At 49.0% G+C, this 17,104-nt stretch overlaps 1 protein-coding gene across 2 annotated transcripts in view; it reads right to left on the reverse strand.

Annotated features, from left to right (window-relative positions):
- SAP30 (Sin3A associated protein 30) overlaps nucleotides 1-15,387 on the reverse strand; it is a 64,351-nt gene extending 48,964 nt beyond the window's left edge. For both annotated transcript variants that reach the window (XM_075334941.1, XM_075334934.1), the window contains exon 1: nucleotides 15,048-15,387. In XM_075334941.1, the coding sequence (XP_075191056.1) occupies nucleotides 15,048-15,284 (237 nt within the window). In that variant the 5' untranslated portion in view covers nucleotides 15,285-15,387. The remainder of the gene's footprint in view (nucleotides 1-15,047) is intronic.
- Between the last annotated feature and the right edge of the window lie 1,717 nt (nucleotides 15,388-17,104).

Raw genomic sequence — 17,104 nt, forward strand, 5'->3', positions numbered from 1 at the left:
CTGGAGTGATCTGAATTTGATGTGTGGCAACACTAGGTATGTAAATGTGGTGTCAGATCAGTGGCCCAAAGCCATTTAACCCCTCAAAAAACACTGGTTACTTATTCAAATCTGTGAAAACTGGGGTTTTGCCCACTTTGATGCCAGTTCTGATGCCCAGAACCTGTTTGGGCCAGGCTGGAGTGATCTGAATTTGATGTGTGTCATCACTAGGTATGTAAATGTGGTGTGAGATCAGTGGCCCAAAGCCATTTAACCCCTCAAAAACACTGGTTACTTATTCAAATCTGTGAAAAGTGGGTTTTGCCCACTTTGATGCCAGTTCTGATGCCCAGAACCTGTTTGGGCCAGGCTGGAGTGATCTGAATTTGTTGTGTGGCAGCACTAGGTATGTAAATGTGGTGTGAGATCAGTGGCCCAAAGACATTTAACCCCTCAAAAACACCAGTTACTTATTCAAATCTGTGAAAACTGGGGTTTTGCCCACTTTGATGCCAGTTCTGATGCCCAGAACCTGTTTGGGCCAGGCTGGAGTGATCTGAATTTGATGTGCGGCATAACTAGGTATGTAAATGTGGTGTCAGATCAGTGGCCCAAAGCCATTTAACCCCTCAAAAACACTGGTTACTTATTCAAATCTGTGAAAAGTGGGTTTTGCCCACTTTGATGCCAGTTCTGATACCCAGAACCTGTTTGGGCCAGGCTGGAGTGATCTGAATTTGATGTGTGTCATCACTAGGTATGTAAATGTGGTGTGAGGTCAGTGGCCCAAAGCCATTTAACCCTTCAAAAACACCTGTTATTTATTCAAATCTGTGAAAACTGGGATTTTTACCACATTGATGCCAGTTCTGATGCCCAGAACCTGTTTGGGCCAGGCTGAAGTGATCTAAATTTGATGTGTGGCATCACTAGGTATGTAAATGTGGTGTGAGATCAGTGGCCCAAAGCCATTTAACCCCTCAAAAACACTGGTTACTTATTCAAATCTGTGAAAAGTGGGTTTTGCCCACTTTGATGCCAGTTCTGATGCCCAGAACCTGTTTGGGCCAGGCTAAAGTGATCTGAATTTTATGTGTGTCATCCCTAGGTATGTAAATGTGGTGTGAGATCAGTGGTGCAAAGACATTTAACCCCTCAAAAACACCAGTTACTTATTCAAATCTGTGAAAACTGGGGTTTTGCCCACTTTGATGCCAGTTCTGATGCCCAGAACCTGTTTGGGCCAGGCTGGAGTGATCTGAATTTGATGTGTGGCATCACTAGGTATGTAAATGTGGTGTCAGATCAGTGGCCCAAAGCCATTTAACCCCTCAAAAACACTGGTTACTTATTCAAATCTGTGAAAAGTGGGTTTTGCCCACTTTGATGCCAGTTCTGATACCCAGAACCTGTTTGGGCCAGGCTGGAGTGATCTGAATTTGATGTGTGGCATCACTAGGTATGTAAATGTGGTGTGAGATCAGTGGCCCAAAGCCATTTAACCCCTCAAAAACACTGGTTACTTATTCAAATCTGTGAAAAGTGGGTTTTGCCCACTTTGATGCCAGTTCTGATGCCCAGAACCTGTTTGGGCCAGGCTGGAGTGATCTGAATGTGATGTGTGGCATCACTAGGTATGTAAATGTGGTGTGAGATCAGTGGCCCAAAGCCATTTAACCCCTCAAAAACACTGGTTACTTATTCAAATCTGTGAAAACTGGGATTTTTACCACTTTGATGCCAGTTCTGATGCCCAGAACCTGTTTGGGCCAGGCTGGAGTGATCTGAATTTGATGTGTGGCATCACTAGGTATGTAAATGTGGTGTGAGGTCAGTGGCCCAAAGCCATTTAACCCTCAAAAACACTGGTTACTTATTCAAATCTGTGAAAACTGGGTTTTTGCCCACTTTGATGCCAGTTCTGATGCCCAGAACCTGTTTGGGCCAGGCTGGAGTGATCTGAATTTTATGTGTGTCATCACTAGGTATGTAAATGTGGTGTGAGGTCAGTGGCCCAAAGCCATTTAACCCTCAAAAACACTGGTTACTTATTCAAATCTGTGAAAACTGGGGTTTTGCCCACTTTGATGCCAGTTCTGATGCCCAGAACCTGTTTGGGCCAGGCTGGAGTGATCTGAATTTGATATGGGGCATCACTAGGTATGTAAATGTGGTGTCAGATCAGTGGCCCAAAGTCATTTAACCCCTCAAAAACACTGGTTACTTTTTCAAATCTGTGAAAACTGGGGTTTTGCCCACTTTGATGCCAGTTCTGATGCCCAGAACCTGTTTGGGCCAGGCTGGAGTGATCTGAATTTGATGTGTGGCATCACTAGGTATGTAAATGTGGTGTGAGATCAGTGGCCCAAAGCCATTTAACCCCTCAAAAACACTGGTTACTTATTCAAATCTGTGAAAATTGGCTGTGTGCCCACTTTGATGCCAGTTTTGATGCCCAGAACCCCTTTGGGCCAGGCTGGAGACACTTGAGTTTGGTTAGGGGCATCACTAGATAGGTAATTGTGGTGTTAGATCAGTGGCCCAAAGCCATTTAACCCTTTCACTAACATACTTTGGTGCCCACTTTGATGCCCATTTTTTTGCCAGTTTTATAATTTTCGCAGCTGGTTTTGAGTGTATGTATATTAGGGCACCTCAGTGCATTGTATTTTATTATTGTCATGTGTCATTTTTGTTGATAAATGCATAAAAAAACTGAAAAAACTAAATTGCCGAATAAGAAACTGACGAATAAGAAACCAACTTCAGCATCGTGCACATGGCCGCACTAATAACATGGGCCTGCAGGAGCACTGGAGACTTGTAGCAGCTCCGCAGCGGCCATGATGGAATAACAGCAGACAAGTTTCACTTCTCACAGTGAACTCTCCAGCAACACCGAGCAAAGGACTACAGCTCCCAGGATTCTGTGCGGCGGGAATAATGCGCGTTACACGAGGCCAGCCAGCACGATGCCTGTATGTGCCGCAGTGTCCAGCTGTCATGTGCACGCTGCACTTCCTGTCAGTAATCCGCCGCACTGCCTGACATGGCTGCTCACAGGGAACAATAGACTGCAGTCACCTGTGCAGTGATGGGGCAGGAGGCTGCAGTCACTGCTCAGTATGTGCCCCTCTTCACTCTGCACATAATCCACCACTTGTCTGTAGTGAGCCGTCCCAGCCTGCAGCGGTCTCCGGTGCACGGTGCCCTCCCGCCACCTCAGCGCTAAGCACCGGGCACAGCATCTGCCCCACACAGGGCGGCACCTCCAGCGCCCCCTGCGGGTGGGAGACATGGCGCCTGCACCGAGAACGGCAGCAGCGACACACAGTGACTACATACAAGGATGGTGTCTGCAGGAGACGGGGGTATGCCGGTGTATGCACAGTATGAGTACAGTATACATGTAATATGTGTTTATACACCAGTATATGCATAGTGTGTACAATATACATGTAATATATGTTTATACACCAGTATATGCATGAGTACAATATATATGTAATGTGTGTATACAGGGGATATATCAGTATATGCAAAGTATGAGTACAATATATATGTAATGTGTGTATACAGGGGATATATCAGTATATGCAAAGTATGAGTACAATATATATGTAATGTGTATACAGGGGATATATCAGTATATGCAAAGTATGAGTACAATATATATGTAATTGTGTATACAGGGGATATATCAGTATATGCAATGTATGAGTACAATCAGGGCCGGCTCCAGGTTTTTGTGGGCCTTGGGCGAAAGAGTCTCAGTGGGCCCCATCCACACATAGACATGCACAGATGCATACACATACAGGCATACGTACACATATATATTTAAAGAGAAATTCACAAAAACACATAAATAGACATAAATCTAGACACAGTCATATACACTGACATACATAGATATACATCATACATGCACACACACACACACACACATTTTTATATATTTATCCTGTATATATATATTTCTAATATTGGGAAGCCGGCAACAGCCTCACTCACCTTCCGGCTTGTCTAACAGACATGGCCGCACATAGAGCACACTAACACTGCTGTATATACATCACAAGAGAGGCTGGGGACAAACACATTACTGGGGGAATATATATTACTGAGGAAAGGGGTATACAGCAATGGGGGGCATGCAGCTCTAGAGGAGGGCAGTGACTGAGGTGGGGGGGACAAAGAGCTGTGAGGTGGGGGGGTGACATGCAGCTCTGGGGGTATACAGCTCTGGGGTGGGGGGGGGACATACAGATCTGAGGGGGTATACAGCACCTGGGTGGAGGGGACATACAACTCTGGGGGTATAGTAGTTTGCAGCCCCCATTGTCCTCCATATAGTATTATGTAGCCCCCATATGCACTATGCAGCCCCCATATAACATTAAGCAGCCCCCATATAGCACAATGCAGCCCCCATATAACATTAAGCAGCCCCCATATAGCACAATGCAGACCTAGATAGCATTAAGCACCTTCATGTAGTATACAGCCCACATATAGCACAATGCAGACACATATAGCATTAGGCACCTTCATGTAGTATATAGCCCCTAAATACCACAGTGCAGAGCCAGATAGCATTAAGCACCCTCATGTAGTGCAGAGCCCCTATATAGTACATTGCAGAGTCAGATAGCATTAGGCACCCTCATGTAGTATACAGCCTCTATATACCACAGTGCAGAGCCAGATAGCATTAGGTATCCTCATGTAGTACACAGACCTATATAGTACAGTGCAGACCCAGACAGCACAGTGCAGAGCCAGATAGCATTAGGTACCCTCATGTAGCATACAGCTTGTATATAGCACAGCCTGTATATAGCACAGTGCAGAGCCAGATAGCAATAGGCACCCTCATGTAGCATACAGCTTGTATATAGGCTATATACAAGCTGTATGCTACATGAGGGTGCCTATTGCTATCTGGCTCTGCACTGTGCTATATACAGGCTGTGCTATATAACATAGCACAGCCTGTATACAGCACAGTGCAGAGCCAGATAGCAGTAGGCACCCTCATGTAGAATACAGTGATTAATACTCAGTGGCGTAACTAGAGTTTGATGGGCCCTGGTGAAAATTTGGACCGGGGCCCCCCTCCACGTACACAGAGACTTAGGGTACGGAATAATGACACTGACACTTGGGGTACAGGATAATGACGCTGACACTTGGCTCTTACCCTCAGCACCCAGGTTTCCCATGATCTGAAATCCCTCTATCAGTACCCTGCTTTCCCATGTTCTGATATCCATCTTGTCCTCAGCACCCAGCTTCCCCATGCTCTGCTATACATCTTTCCCTCAGCACCCAGCTTTCCCATATCAGAGCATGGGAAAGCTGGGTGCTGAGAGATGTACAGCAGAGCATGGGAAAGCTGGGTGCTGAGGGAAAGAGCCTTTTTCCCTCAGGACAAAACATTTCCATCCCATACTTGTATCTTTGTCCCCCCTTGTATATAGATCTCCAAATACTATAATGGCCCCCACATAGCCTTCCGTATAATATAAAGGGTCCCACATAACCCTTGATATATTAGAATGCACCCCCATAGTTCTTCATGTATTACAATGCATTTCCCCATAGTTCTCCATGTATTATAATTCACCCTATAGTTCTCCATATATTATACTGCACCACATAGGCCTCCAGTTTTATATCGCACACCCATAGTCCATGTATAAGGTAGCCTCCATATATTATAATGTAGCCCCCATAGTCCTATATGTATTATAATGTAGCGCCATAAATCATCATATTGTATTATGCAGCCCCATACTCCTCCATGTATAATGCACCCCTATATTCCATGTATAAGGTGTCCTTCATTTTGTATTATGCAGCCCCATACTCCTCCATGTATAATGCACCCCTAGTCCATGTATAAGGTGTCCTTCATGTTTATTATGTAGTCCCATAGACCTCCATGTATCATTCAGCCAGCACCCCCAGGCCTCCATGTGTCATGCAGCCAGCAAAATAAAAAAACAAGTACCTCTCTTCTCCTTCCGACCCCCGCGACCGCGGTAGTTACTCCCCTGCCCCCATATCTCCCACACCCTGCTCCCCATACAGCCTGCACCCCCATATCACACACACTACACCCCCATATCTCACACACCCTGCTCCCCACACAGCCTGCACCCCCCAGATCACACACACTACACCCCCATATGTAACACACCCTGCTCCCCATACAGCCTGCACCCCCCAGATCACACACACTACACCCCCATATCTCACACACCCTGCCCACACATCTCACCCTGCCTGTACCCCAACTTACCCCTCTCAAACATTCTGAACCCCTTCACATCCTTCTGTCACAGTCTGCACCCCTCACATGCCACTCACCCTGCAGCCCCCTTTCCCCTCATGTCCCCTCTTTTCTTATTACCAGTCATGTGTCCAAATCTCCTGCAAATCTCCTCTTGCTTTCTGCCCGGCATCCTGTGTCTCCTCCCACACAGTCACATGGGAGTGACATCATCGCAGGTCCTGCAGGATGGCTTATTCCGTCTTCTGTGCAGGTCAGGAGCCCTCCTGCAGCTCAGAAACGGCTGGTGGCCTCTCCAGTTCAGGGGCCCCTCTACTGACACTGGGCTCCCCTGACTGTCGCATTGTCGGCCACTACACAGCGGCACTACACATAGGGGCCCGGCAGCCGGCTCTGCAGAGCGGCTGCCGGGCCCCTATGTGTACTAGTGCCACTGTGTAGTGGCCGACAATGCGACAGTCAGGGGAGCCTAGTGTCAGTAGAGGGGCGGCTCACTTCTCCTCGTTCCCCCGCTGATCCGGTCTCCTCGGCGCGTCGTCCATTGCTGTCGCTCGCTCTGACCTCTCAGCAGGCGCGCAGTGATGACGTCACCGCGCTCTGCTGCAGAGCTGTCAGAAGAACGCCGACAGTCACAGCGGGGAGAATGATAAGAGAGCGCGCCGCTCACTCTCTCGTCATTGCTCTCAATTGTATCGGCACCTGCGATGCCGAAGCAATTGAAAGCGCGATCCTCGGCGGAGGGCGGTGACAGCACGGCCACCGGGCCCCCCTGAGTAGTGGTGCGCCACTCCTGCCACCGCGAGTGGGGCCCCCCCGGCAGCTCAGGGCCCCGGCATTTGACCGGGTTTGCCGGGTGCTGGCGCCGGCCCTGAGTACAATATATATGTAATGTGTGTGTATACAGGGGATATACCAGTATACACAAAGTATGAGTACAATATATATGTAATGTGTGTGTGTGTATACAGGGGATATACCAGTATATGAAAAGTATGAGTAATATATTATATATATATATATATATATATATATATTATACAAAATAGTGCTACTTGGCTTTTGGGTGTAATTTTAAGATGATCCTACATTGCCCTCTAACCCTTTCAGGTGATCTTCATGTGACCTTCTCTAAACTTCTGAATTCACATGTCCAACAGTTCAATGTTTCAATAGTAAGGCATAGAAGTGGACGTCCTTTGGCCATATCCCACACTGATGACCGCTTCATTGTGACCAATGCCCTTCAGATCCAGATAATGAATGCCGCACATGTAAGGGAGGTGAGCAGCACCAAGCGTCACGTCAGACCATAATAAACTGTTTACACCAGTGTGGTCTGCGTGGTACCTGACCACACCAGGTACAGGTGGCATCTACGCTGGACTAGGGACCAGGGCCTTAGTGCTGCTCACTGATCAAAGCTGATTCACACTGAGCAGAAATGATGGCTGCCAACGATATTGGAGACATCAAGGAGAGTGTTCTGCATCAGCCACTGTTGTCACCAGACGAGCCTTTGGTGGCGGTCGTGTTACAGTATGGGCAGGTGCATCTAATGCAGAGGTCTCAAACACGCGGCCCGCGGGTCGCATGCGGACCCTCAGGCTGCGTCGTGCGGCCCCAAGGCCCATGTCCCTGTTAACTATCGCAGCCGGTGCAGGGGCCGACCGCAGCCACTGTCTGCACTTTTAGATGAATGTTTAGCTGGCGCTGCGCTCTCAGAGTCAAGCGCTCTGCGGCAAAACAGTCATCACATAAATCGCTGACAGGGGCTGCTGCCGCGATAGTCAACGGGGGCACGGCCCTGCAGACAGCAAGAAGCAGGGATGAGGCAGCCGAGGGAACGCGGGACAGGTGAGAAGAATGGTGTTTTTTTCATTGTGTGTATGTGTGTATCAGGGCTGTGGAGTCGGAGTCGGAGTCGTGGAGTCGGAGTCGGAGCTCATTTTGGTGGAGTCGGAGTCGGTATAAAATGCACCGACTCCGACTCCTAAAATATATAATAAATTGGGGACAGGAGTGCAATGCAGAATGTGCTGAATATTTTACTAAATAATAACATTTAGTATAATGCTTATATTTAAGTGAAAAATTTATTGTAGTACAATGTGAACATCAGACATTTAATTGTTTTTATGATACAATAATCAAGATATTTGGATAGAACATAAAATATTTATTGGAATACAACTTTAGAACACAAAAAACTAATAAATTGTAAATATGTAATATATATATATATATATATATATATATATATATATATATATATATATATATATATATATATACACACACAGTGTATATACACACACAAGATATATATGTAATCTACTGTATATTACATAGTGTATTACATATTTACAATTTATTACAGTTTTTTGTGTTCTAAAGTTGTATTCAAATAAATATATTTTATGTTCTATCCAAATATCTTGATTATCGTATCATAAAAATTATTAAATGTCTGATGTTCACATACACATATTCATGTACTACAATAAATTTTTCACCTAACTAAGCAATATATGTAGGAGTCGGAGTCGGAGCCGGAGTCGGTGCAAGAGAATTTGAGGAGTCGGAGTCGGAGTCGAAGGTTTGGCTTACCGACTCCACAGCCCTGGTGTGTGTATGTATATATATATATATATATATATATATATATATATATATATATATATATATATATTAACCCCTTAGCGACCTATGACGTACCGGGTATGTCATGGCTCCCTGGTACTTAAGGACCCATGACGTACCCAGTACGTCATGGCGAAATTGCGGCCCCGAAGGCTGCGATCGCTTTGCAAATACCTTAGATTCGGGGAGGAGGGGACCTCAGGAGGGGTGGTGTCTCCTCCCCGGACCTACGGAAGCTGTAATTGGCTGACGAACGCCACTCAGCCAATCACAGCCGCTGTAATGTTTTAGCCATTGAAAATGGCTGAAAACATTGAAATCCAGCCATGATCAGTGCAGCTATAGCTCTGATCATTGGCTGGCGCTGGGTGACCGCTGTTTCACCTGCCCCCAGCTCTGATTGGAGAGATCGGCCTTGTGACTGATCTCTCCAATGACCGTGAATCTGGGGCCGGAGACCGCCCCCTCAACTTCACTTCTGTGTCTGTGGAAGCTGAGGAGAGCGATCGGTAAGTTATAGCGCCACTGCCCACTTTCAGGCGCTGCCACTATAGGATGGGGACAAGGTGGGCACATTACTATAGAATAGGGACAAGGTGGGCACATTACTATATGATGAGGACAAGACTGGGGACATTACAAGGATGGGCACAATATTATTGGATGGGCACATTACTATAGAACAGGGACAAGGTGGTGACATTACTAAAGGATGGGCACATTACTATAGAATAGGGACAAGATGGGCACATTACTATAGAATAGGGACAAGGTGGGCACATAACTATAGGATGGGGACAAGGCTGGGGACATTACTAAAGGATGGGGACATTACAAGGATGGGCACGATATTATTGGATGGGGACATTACTATAGAATGGGGACAAGGCTGAGGTCATTACTATAGGATGGAGACTAGGATGGGCACAGTACTACAGGATAGGGGCATTACTACAAGGGGACAAGGATGGGAAACCTTACTATAGGATAGGGATAAGGCTGGGGACATTTGTATAGGATAGGGACATTACTATAGGATGGGGACAAGGATGGACACATTACTACAGGATGGGCACAAGGCTGGGGACATTACTATAGGATGGGGACAAGGTTGGCACATTACTATAGGATGGGGACATTACTATAGAATGGGACAACTATAGGATGGGGACAGTACTACAGGATAGGGAGATTGCTCCTAGGGGACAAAGCTATAAGATGGGGACAAGGCTGGACACATTACTACAGGATGGGCACATTACAATAAGATGGGGACAAGGATGGGGAACATCACTATAGGATGGGGACAAGGATGAGCACATTACTGTAGGATGGGGACCAATACTACAAGGGGACAAGGATGGGCATATTACAACAAGATGGGGAGCATAACTAAAAGATGTTGGCCAAAATTTCTATATAGTGATAATTGTAACACTATTAGTTACAAGAAAGGGATAAAATGTAAAAAAGAAAAAAAAATGAAAAAAAAAACCAAACAACAACAAAATAAGGCATGACCTTTTTTACCATCAATTTTGTTTTTTATATATACTTAACCAAAGTATGTGCACATTTGTTATAATAAACAAGTTCAAAATCAGAGATCCAAATGTGTGTAAAAAAAAAAAAAAAAAAATATATGGTACAAATAAAAAAGTCACTTCGTCCTGCAAAGAATGCGGCCCCCCAAATTTTTTTCCTCTGTACGGCCCATACACCCAGCAGAGTTTGAGACGCCTGATCTAATGAATACTGAACTGCTCTACACTGTGTGAATGGTACAGTGACAGCCCCTACTACTAGCATAAGATCATTAATCCAGTCATTGTGCATGTGCATGTGCATGAACAGCACAGGCCTGGTTTCATCTTCATGGATGCTAATGCTCCACTTCATCAAGATCTCATCATTAGGGAACAGCTGCTGGGGAACCTCAAATACAGCGGCTGCACTATCTACAGACCTGAATCCCACAGAAAACCTATGGAATCAGCTGATTCGCCATGTAGAGGTTCAAAACTCTGCACCCCAGAACATCAATGAGGGCCGCCCTTCATGATGCCATGCCTCAGGAGACAATAACTCCACTTGTGAACAGCATGAGGCATGAGATATCAAGGCCACATGAGAAGTTACTGAGACATTGACATTTGGGGGGGGGGGGGGGTACCCGCTATTATTGTTGGCTTATGTTTCAATAAATTGAGATGAGAAAATCATGATTGCCGCTTCTACTTAAACGTACCACTACAGTGTTTGCTTTGAATCGAAGTCCTCTGAGCCCTATCCTACACTCACCTTTCGTCACCTTCATACTTTTCTAGCACCACGCAGGTCTGTCGGCACTGAAAAGTGACCTGCCGGCAGCTCCGGTATCCCATGGAGGGCGCCAGAGGTCACAACTAAACACAACTGTATGGAAGCATCGTTCTTGCTCATATAGACTTGTATAGAGAGCTTGTGACATAATTTCTGACTTCCAGCCAGTCAATAGGTACAGGCACAACATGGTACTGCGGGACCAGAGCGGTGTTCGTAAAGTATGAAAATGCCGGAAGGTGAGTATAAGGGTATGTGCGCACGTTGCTTTTTACCTGCTTTTTTGCTGCTTTTTCTTCTGCGCTGTTTAATGCCAAAATGGATGTGTTCTTCTATTCAAGCAAAGTCTATGGGAATTTGGGTTTCTTGTTCACACTATGTTGTTCAAAATGCTGCCTTTTTGTGGCAGAACTTTGGTCAAAAACTCAGCTTTGCAGTGCAAAACCCAAATGGCAAAAACAATTGACATGTTGCTTCTTTGAAAAGCTGAGTTTTTGACCAAAGTTCTGCCACAAAAAGGCAGCATTTTGAACAACATAGTGTGAACAAGAAACCCAAATTCCCATAGACTTTGCTTGAATAGAAGAACACATCCATTTTGGCATTAAACAGCGCAGAAGAAAAAGCAGCAAAAAAGCAGGTAAAAAGCAGGTAAAAAGCAACGTGCGCACATACCCTAAGACACGGGGCCGGAGTCTACATTTAAAGGGAACCTGTCACCAGATTTTATCCTATGCAACTAAAACTATCACCTTCTGCAGCTCCTTGGCTGCATTCTATGACGGTGCACCTTGTATATGGCCCCCCTTTTCAGACCACAAAAACTTTATAAATATTACCTTTTCTTATGTATTTTTTTTTGTACAGCCTAAAGGGCGGGCTCTCTTTCTCCTTCGTCCCCCCCTCCTGCCGCTGTACACCGTCCCCTGTGTTGATTTGAATTGATGACGACGATCCCGTCATCCTCCACGCTGTGTCGAAGTCTCGCGCATGCACCGTTATCGTAGGCCACTATCGCGGGCCTGTGCACAAACTATCCTGCGCTCGCGCCCAGGATGTATTTGCTCAGGCACGAAATTATGGGCGGGTACTAGCATGACGCTGGTGAGGTCATGCACAGCGCGCCCATAATCTCGTGCCTGAGCAAATACATCCCCGGCGTGCGTGCAGGATAGATTGTGCACAGGCCCGTGATAGTGGCCTACGATAATGGCGCATGCGCGAGACTTCGACACAGCGTGGAGGATAACGGGATCGTCGTCATCAATTCAAATCAACACAGGGGACGGCGTACATCGGCAGGAGGGGGGGGACGAAGGAGAAAGAGAGCCCGCCCTTTAGGCCCTCCGATAAAATTTACATACAAAAAGGTAATATTTATAAAGTTATTTTTGCGGTCTGAATTTAATCGTATGAACGTATATCTTACCATCATATAAAAATAAACACCAGACAATAGACAGTGATTGAAAAATATCAAAAGGATAAAAATCAAATTTGAATATCAAGATTTTCTATATATGCAATAGCGTTATCATTTACAATATAGAAATCCTTCTTGTCACCATGGTAGGATCTCAGGGGGCGCTCCTCAACAATGTGCTGGATAGTTTGACGCCAAAGTTTGTTCTGATACGGTCTGAAAAGGGAGCCACATACAAGGCGCACCGTCATAGAATGCAGCCGAGGAGCTGCAGAAGATGGTAGTTTTAGTTGCATAGGGACAAATCTGGTGACAGGTTCCCTTTAAAACGCCATTGCAGCGGTGAAAAAAAAACGCAGTAATGATGTTTTAAATGCGAATTTCACGATAAAATATCACTGTAGAGTGAAATATTTATGTGTTAGATAAATTTCATCCCAAAGCCAAATATCCAAGAATTGGGATCCAGCAAAAAGATGAAATTTCACCAAAGTTATAAAAATCTTCTTCTTTATTATTCCATTATGACGTGGACTGTGAAGAAGGCGCATAGCGCTGAAATATGTAGTCCCCTGCTGGCGTGCATATTATTTGTGTGGAGTTTTACATCTATTGTTTGTATGACATCATGGATTAATAAAGAAGACGATTTTTATAACTTTGGTGAAATTTCATCTTTTTGCTGGATCCCAATTCTTCTAAATTTATTTATATATATGGATCCCTGCAGAGAACAAGGTGAACACCGACCATTGCATAAGAGGAACTCCTTTGTGGTGAGCTGGCTACATGTTATATATATTGTTTGACTTTTGTTAGTATATATATATATATACTTACTGTCAGTACAGCAGACATGTAATGTGTTTATACAGTTTATATACCAGCATACACATGTATGGGTGCACTGTGTGATTATATACATCTACCAATACACACAGGTGTATGAGTACATATAGTGTATTCCCCTGTATGGATTGAAGCAGTGGACGTGTTTTTATACATGCATTGTTTCCACGTGTAGACATGCCCGGAGTGTGAACTTCCATCATCCCTGAAGTGAATACTCTAGTCGCTCCTGTACTGTCGGTACTCCCATCTACTCCTACAGTGTCACTGTCAGTACTCCCATCCACTCCTGTACTGTCAGTACTCCCATCCACTCCTGTACTGTCGGTACTCCCATCCACTCCTGTACTGTCAGTACTCCCATCCACTCCTGTACTGTCAGTACTCCCATCCACTCCTGTACTGTCGGTACTCCCATCTACTCCTACAGTGTCACTGTCGGTACTCCCATCCACTCCTGTACTGTCGGTACTCCCATCTACTCCTACAGTGTCACTGTCAGTACTCCCATCCACTCCTGTACTGTCAGTACTCCCATCCACTCCTGTACTGTCGGTACTCCCATCCACTCCTGTACTGTCAGTACTCCCATCCACTCCTGTACTGTCGGTACTCCCATCTACTCCTACAGTGTCACTGTCGGTACTCCCATCCACTCCTGTACTGTCGGTACTCCCATCTACTCCTACAGTGTCACTGTCAGTACTCCCATCCACTCCTGTACTGTCGGTACTCCCATCCACTCCTGTACTGTCGGTACTCCCATCCACTCCTACAGTGTCACTGTCAGTACTCCCAGCCACTCCTGTACTGTCGGTACTCCCATCTACTCCTACAGTGTCACTGTCGGTACTCCCATCCACTCCTGTACTGTCAGTACTCCCATCCACTCCTGTACTGTCAGTACTCCCATCCACTCCTGTACTGTCGGTACTCCCATCCACTCCTACAGTGTCACTGTCGGTACTCCCATCCACTCCTGTACTGTCGGTACTCCCATCTACTCCTACAGTGTCACTGTCGGTACTCCCATCCACTCCTGAACTGTCGGTACTCCCATCCACTCCTGCAGTGTCGGTACTCCCATCCACTCCTGCAGTGTCAGTACTCCCGTCCAGTCCTGCAGTGTCTGTCAGTACTCCCGTCACCCCCGCAGGGAGTACCCTCGTCCCTCAGACGCTGTGGTGACTCCCGTCTCCAGGCTGAGCAGCTCTAATCCCACACTCCAGCCTGCTGATCCCGTCCACACCGGGCAGCAGCGCCAGGCTCCGCACACCGGGCAGCAGCGCCAGGCTCCGCACACCGGGCAGCAGCGCCAGGCTCCGCACACCGGGCAGCAGCGCCAGGCTCCGCACACCGGGCAGCAGCGCCAGGCTCCGCACACCGGGCAGCAGCGCCAGGCTCCGCACACCGGGCAGCAGCGCCAGGCTCCGCACACCGGGCAGCAGCGCCAGGCTCCGCACACCGGGCAGCAGCGCCAGGCTCCGCACACCGGGCAGCAGCGCCAGGCTCCGCACACCGGGCAGCACTTACTGTTTTGTCCAGGTCGATCTTGACTTTCTTCTGGGAAATGCTCTTCTGGATCCTCTTGCTGAAGCTGGCATTGCCCGCGGGCCGGGAGCACCGCTCGCCCTCGTCCCGTAGACAGCACAGCTGCCCGTTCAGGGGACCCAGCGCCACAGAGGGGACCGGGGGGGTTACAGCAGCTGCGGGGGAGGTGACCTCTCCCCCACTATCCCGGTGCGGGTCCTCGGAGGGGAAGCCGTTCATGTTGTGCTGGCACTGCGGCAGCGATCACCCACCGCCTACCTGGCATGTGTTTATAGTGTCTGGGCGCCGGTGCATTACATTCATCGCAAGGTTACACAGGCCCCGCCCACTACCACACACGCTCCGCCCACTACACGCCCCTACAAACTGCAACACAGCACGCACTGAATAACAAACTTGTGCGCGGCTGGGCACACCGAGCTCCCCCAGACCCAGGCTGCGAGCTCAGGACACTGGGCACATCGAGCTCCCCCAGACCCAGGCTGCGAGCTCAGGACACTGGGCACATCGAGCTCCCCCAGACCCAGGCGGCGAGCTCAGGACACTGGGCACATCGAGCTCCCCCAGACCCAGGCGGCGAGCTCAGGACACTGGGCACACCGAGCTCCCCCAGACCGAGGCTGCGAGATCAGGACACTGGGCACACCGAGCTCCCCCAGACCCAGGCTGCGAGCTCAGCACACTGGGCACACCGAGCTCCCCCAGACCCAGGCTGCGAGCTCACCACACGGAGCTCCCCCAGACCCAGGCTGCGAGCTCACCACACGGAGCTCCCCCAGACCCAGACTGCGAGCTCAGCACACTGGGCACACCGAGCTCCCCCAGACCCAGGCTGCGAGCTCAGCACACTGGGCACAGCGAGCTCAGCACACTGGGCACACCGAGCTCCCCCAGACCCAGGCTGCGAGCTCACCACACGGAGCTCCCCCAGACCCAGGCTGCGAGCTCAGGACACTGGGCACACCGAGCTCCCCCAGACCCAGGCTGCGAGCTCAGGACACTGGGCACATCGAGCTCCCCCAGACCCAGGCGGCGAGCTCAGGACACTGGGCACACCGAGCTCCCCAGAGACCCAGGCTGCGAGCTCAGGACACTGGGCACACCGAGCTCCCCCAGACCCAGGCGGCGAGCTCAGGACACTGGGCACACCGAGCTCCCCCAGACCCAGGCGGCGAGCTCAGGACACTGGGCACACCGAGCTCCCCCAGACCCAGGCTGCGAGCTCAGGACACTGGGCACATCGAGCTCCCCCAGACCCAGGCGGCGAGCTCAGGACACTGGGCACACCGAGCTCCCCCAGACCCAGGCTGCGAGCTCAGGACACTGGGCACATCGAGCTCCCCCAGACCCAGGCGGCGAGCTCAGGACACTGGGCACACCGAGCTCCCCCAGACCGAGGCTGCGAGCTCAGGACACTGGGCACACCGAGCTCCCCCAGACCCAGGCTGCGAGCTCAGCACACTGGGCACACCGAGCTCCCCCAGACCCAGGCTGCGAGCTCACCACACGGAGCTCCCCCAGACCCAGGCTGCGAGCTCACCACACGGAGCTCCCCCAGACCCAGACTGCGAGCTCAGCACACTGGGCACACCGAGCTCCCCCAGACCCAGGCTGCGAGCTCAGCACACTGGGCACAGCGAGCTCAGCACACTGGGCACACCGAGCTCCCCCAGACCCAGGCTGCGAGCTCACCACACGGAGCTCCCCCAGACCCAGGCTGCGAGCTCAGGACACTGGGCACACCGAGCTCCCCCAGACCCAGGCTGCGAGCTCAGGACACTGGGCACATCGAGCTCCCCCAGACCCAGGCGGCGAGCTCAGGACACTGGGCACACCGAGCTCCCCAGAGACCCAGGCTGCGAGCTCAGGACACTGGGCACACCGAGCTCCCCCAGACCCAGGCGGCGAGCTCAGGACACTGGGCACACCGAGCTCCCCCAGACCCAGGCGGCGAGCTCAGGACACTGGGCACACCGAGCTCCCCCAGACCCAGGCTGCGAGCTCAGGACACTGGGCACATCGAGCTCCCCCAGACCCAG

This window comes from Anomaloglossus baeobatrachus, chromosome 1 (assembly GCF_048569485.1).
Source record: "Anomaloglossus baeobatrachus isolate aAnoBae1 chromosome 1, aAnoBae1.hap1, whole genome shotgun sequence".
Lineage (NCBI taxonomy): Eukaryota > Metazoa > Chordata > Amphibia > Anura > Aromobatidae > Anomaloglossus > Anomaloglossus baeobatrachus.